This window comes from Geotrypetes seraphini, chromosome 9 (genome assembly GCF_902459505.1).
Source record: "Geotrypetes seraphini chromosome 9, aGeoSer1.1, whole genome shotgun sequence".
Lineage (NCBI taxonomy): Eukaryota > Metazoa > Chordata > Amphibia > Gymnophiona > Dermophiidae > Geotrypetes > Geotrypetes seraphini.
This window is the reverse complement of record NC_047092.1, coordinates 172,189,591-172,194,221: the sequence shown is the minus strand read 5'-3', so window position 1 is coordinate 172,194,221 and position 4,631 is coordinate 172,189,591. Positions and strand designations below refer to the sequence as shown.

Here is a 4,631-nt window from a genome sequence, read left to right as displayed (position 1 = left end):
ATGGATTGTTTATTGTTTTTATAAATGCACCGTCTAAAACTGAACACACCTATATGTAAGCTTTGTTCACAAACAACAGATGTAGTGTTACAAATGGTTTATAGTCACAAAAAAATTGTAAGTAAAAATTTTTTAAAAAAGCAAAATAGAACTCAACAAGCCATTGTTTTGGCAAAAAAAAAAAAAAAAAAAAAGAAAAACCCAGAAAAACAAAAAACAAAACAAAAAAATAATCTTTAGCTTGATGTCATTAGTCTGCAAAGCTAAAATAATTATAGTCAATATCAAAATATCGAACAGTTTTTGCTACATCTACAGAGGCACACAGAATAAGTCACTGCTCATAGCACTTGGTTTCAAGAGATGATTATGTTTTTGGATAAATGTAAACCTTTCAATCACTGATAATGTATTTTTTTTTTTTTGGCATTTAATGCACTACATGTTCCCAGCTTTAAAACACAAGAAAGTGTAAGAAGGTTAATACTAGGAATGCTGCCAGGTAAATGCTGACCTAAAAAAAAAAAACACCATATAAAACAGAAAAAAAATATAACATGCTACAAGGGAAAAAATTAGTACATAAGTACACTTTTTTCTTTCTTTCTTTTTTTTTTTTTTTTTACAATAAATAAAAGATTGCACTGTGATTGGCATTTAAAGTACTGTATGCAGTATATGGTATAAATAAACAAAAAAAATATATTGTTGGTTTCCCCATTACTTTGGTTATGGGAATATGATGGTAATACAGGACACTTGATCTCAGACAACATAGACAAAGCACAGTATAGCTATGACAAGGTCAAACCAAGCTGCAAAAATATACAAAAAAAAGAAAAAAAGAAGAATAGCAGGGTATAGATTGTGTCTCTGTTGCACCCTTTTGGAACTGATTTGCACCTCCAGCTAATGTGTGTCCCTGAGGTACTCATGGTTTTTTTTGTTTTTTTACTTCATAAGAGGAGTCCAAAGACAGGGAGAGGACGACCCCATATCCACAGATGTTAACCTATCCAATATTATCCTCTAATTTATAAAGGGCATTAAAACTGGTTTAAGGTACCTCCATTAACTGATCTGTGCTTCTGATATTGTAAACTAATTGCATCGATAGAAGTCTCCTTAAAAAGTACGATTCACCGACTCTGAAGTAGGCCCACACTTTGTGTAACTGCTGGAATTCAGCAGAGGCAGCTTACCTTCTGACGCCAGTTCAAATCAAACCACCACTGTAGAAAATAATACATTTTACTAGTTTGCTCTTGAACAGTTATATACAAAGACAATATGATAAAGCAGCTCTTTAAATAGCTGAACATGGGAATAAAAACTAACTATTGCACAATGCCCTGTTACTTAAAAAATTAAACTAAAGAACCACAAGGGTTCAAGAACCTACAATACACATAATAATTTATATGCATTTTGGTTATTGGATTTTGCACAGGCATTTGATTTTAGATAAACTTAGACGACAATTAAATGACTGTTTGACGTATGCTACGTTAAGGCATTTGGGGCAAGTGAGTTGCAGGTAAAACCCAAAATCACTGTTGCAATGGTAACCGCTCTGAAAACCTGATTCTATACACCAGGGGCGTCCAACCTCGGCCCTCGCCAGCTCAGGGTTTCAGGATTTCCCCAATGAATATGTACGAGATCTCAGGGGCGGAAAATTTAATGGCGACACCAGAAAGTATTTCTTCACAGAGAGAGTGGTTGATCATTGGAACAAGCTTCCAGTGCAGGTGATCGAGGCAGACAGCGTGCCAGACTTTAAGAATAAATGGGATACCCATGTGGGATCCCTACGAGGGTCAAGATAAGGAAATTGGGTCATTAGGGCATAGACAGGGGGTGGGTAAGCAGAGTGGGCAGACTTGATGGGCTGTAGCCCTTTTCTGCCGTCATCTTCTATGTTTCTATGTTTCTATGATGGGTCATTTGGCCTTTATCTGCCATCATGTTTCTATGTTTCTATAATCAGAAAGTTCTATGACATCACAATGCAGGTGTAAAGAGCCTTAGCCTATAGGAAGAGGAGATGCAAATGTTAAGAGCCTTAGCCAATAGGGAGAGGAGGAGAGAGTGTTGATCATTGAAACAAGCTTCCAGTGCAGGTGATCGAGGCAGACAGCGTGCCAGACTTTAAGAATAAATGGGATACCCATGTGGGATCCCTACGAGGGTCAAGATAAGGAAATTGGGTCATTAGGGCATAGACAGGGGGTGGGTAAGCAGAGTGGGCAGACTTGATGGGCTGTAGCCCTTTTCTGCCCTCATCTTCTATGTTTCTATTTGCATGCAATGGAAGCAGATTGAGTGCAAAATCACTGGGGAAATCCTGAAAACCCAACTGGATTGCGGCAACCCAAGGACCGGTGTTGAACACCCCTGCTATACACTAATACTGACTCCCTAGCGATGGTTTATGGGTGCTGACAATGTAAGAGCGGGGAATTGACTGTGGGCTATTAATCAAGTGAGAAGCAACATATGTTCTAATGGAAGAAAAATAAAAGATATAAAAGCAAGATTTTTAGAATACTAAACATTTTAAACAAACATTTTAAACATTTTAAAGAAAACTTGGTGTCTGGTTAAAAAGATAAATCCAGTTTGACCTCTTCCTAGCTTTGCATTTCAAAAAGGTGCATCAAAACACTTGTTTCATTTCTACCCAAAACAGCACAGTAAAATGAGAAAAGTAAATAAAACGTAGAACAAGACTGATTTCAAAAAAGGAATATGTAAATATATGTGTGGATAATAATGCGTAGCATTAGTTAGATTTTATACCTCAGATTTCTGTCGCTTGCTTTTTTTTTTTTAATTTATTTTTACTTCATAAAGAAGTATTGTAATATAAAAGCAAAGAAAATGGACAAAGTCGCAAAGCCGACAATGATGAGGGCCGCAAACTGTTCATCACTAGGCATCATGTTCTTTAGTTTCGAATCCTCAAGGCTTGCCAGATCTCCAGTAAGCAAAGGCTCATTCCGTCTTGGCATGAAAACAACAGAGGGGCTGAAAGGCCCGCTGAGTTCCTGTGAGGTATCCAAGCAACGGCGACACACACACACTCGGAATCGGTACTCCGTGTTGGCTTGAAGACCTGAGATTTGGAATGTTGTATCCTCCCCTTTGAACACCTTAGGAAATTAAAAACAAAAACCAATGACCGACAGATTTAGAACAATGCAGGATGTTTGTAACGTTTCAGAAATACAATTTTAGCATCTACAATCTCAAATAGCCCTCGATTCTCTAAGGCAGTAGTTCTCAACTCTGTCCTGGGGACCCCCCAGCCAGTCGGGTTTTCAAGATATCCCTAATGAATATGCATGATAGAGATTTGCATACCTGTCACTTCCCTTATATGCAAATCTCTCTCATACATATTCATTAGGGATATCTTGAAAACCCGACTGGTTGGGGGGGTCCACAGGACAGGGTTGAGAACCACTGCTCTAAGGGCTTCTTTTACCAAGCCGATTTGCGCAGGCCGCTGCAGTAATTGCCCCGAAGCCCGTAGGGATTTATAGGGCTTTGGGGCTTTTGCTGTGAAGCTTCGTAAAGGAAGCCCTAAATCAGGGGTGTCCAACCTTTTAGCTTCCCTGGGTCACATTGGCTGAAAAAATGTTTCTAGGGCTGCGCAAACACTGCAGCAAGACAGAGGAGGGAGCCGGCAAGAAGGTAAACACTCGGGGGCAGCAGAGGAAAACACTGCATCGCCCTCGACTGGGGCCGCACAAAATACTTCATGGGAGCCGCAGGCTGGACACCCCAGCCCTAAATGATGGTAAGCCATGCTTTCATTACCATACCTTTTTTAGTGAATCAGACCATTGAAAATAATGGCGCTGGTGGCAATCGGCATGGTAGGACAACAGCGCAAGTTGCCGCATGTTAGTGAATCACCCCTCTTTTTATCAATGCGGCTGAGGCCCCCAGGGCACTCTGTGGCAGATCAGTGCTGCCGTGACAGGTACTCCATTTTGAAACCGTAAACGTAATAACCATTAAGGGCAATTCTATAATCCGTTTGCCGACACTTATGCAACCCTTGTGCGCATACATAAACTACTAGCACTTGAGTGCTTAAGTGTAAGCTTAGCCCTCAAAAATGCCACCAAAGAGTACCGTATTTTCACGCATATATGCAGCGCGTTTATACACGATTTTACAAACCGAGTATAACCGTGCTTGAGCGCATTGTACAAATTTTTTTTTACATAGTTTCCCCCCCGACGTCCAATTCATCACCCCGAAGGACCGTTCGCACCCCCTAAGCCTCCACCCCCGCATGGAGAAGCTGCCTACCGTTGTTTCTCGATGCCAGTGAGCCCTGCTGCTTCCTCTGCCAGCGGTCCCGCCCCTTCTCTGAACCCTGCGCTGCGCTGCTTCCTCTGCCGGCGGTCCCGCCCTTTCTCTGATGTCAGACAAGGGGTGGGACCGCGGCAGAGGAAGCAGCGCAGCGCAGGGCTCAGAGAAGGGGCGGGACCGCCAGCAGAGGAAGCAGCAGGGCTCACTGGCATCGGGAAACAACGGTAGGCAGCTTCTCCGTGCGGGGAGAAGGCTGGGGGGGAGCGAGCAGTCCTTCGGGGTGGGGGGGGCATCAGACTTTC

General features: G+C 41.9%; 1 protein-coding gene across 5 annotated transcripts in view; it reads right to left on the bottom strand.

Annotated features, from left to right (window-relative positions):
• Positions 1-2,794: 2,794 nt before the first annotated feature.
• Positions 2,795-4,631, bottom strand: part of FNDC3B (fibronectin type III domain containing 3B) — a 490,638-nt gene continuing 488,801 nt past the window's right edge. For all 5 annotated transcript variants that reach the window (XM_033959077.1, XM_033959075.1, XM_033959076.1 and 2 more), the window contains exon 26: positions 2,795-3,155. In XM_033959077.1, the coding sequence (XP_033814968.1) occupies positions 2,844-3,155 (312 nt within the window). In that variant the 3' untranslated portion in view covers positions 2,795-2,843. The remainder of the gene's footprint in view (positions 3,156-4,631) is intronic.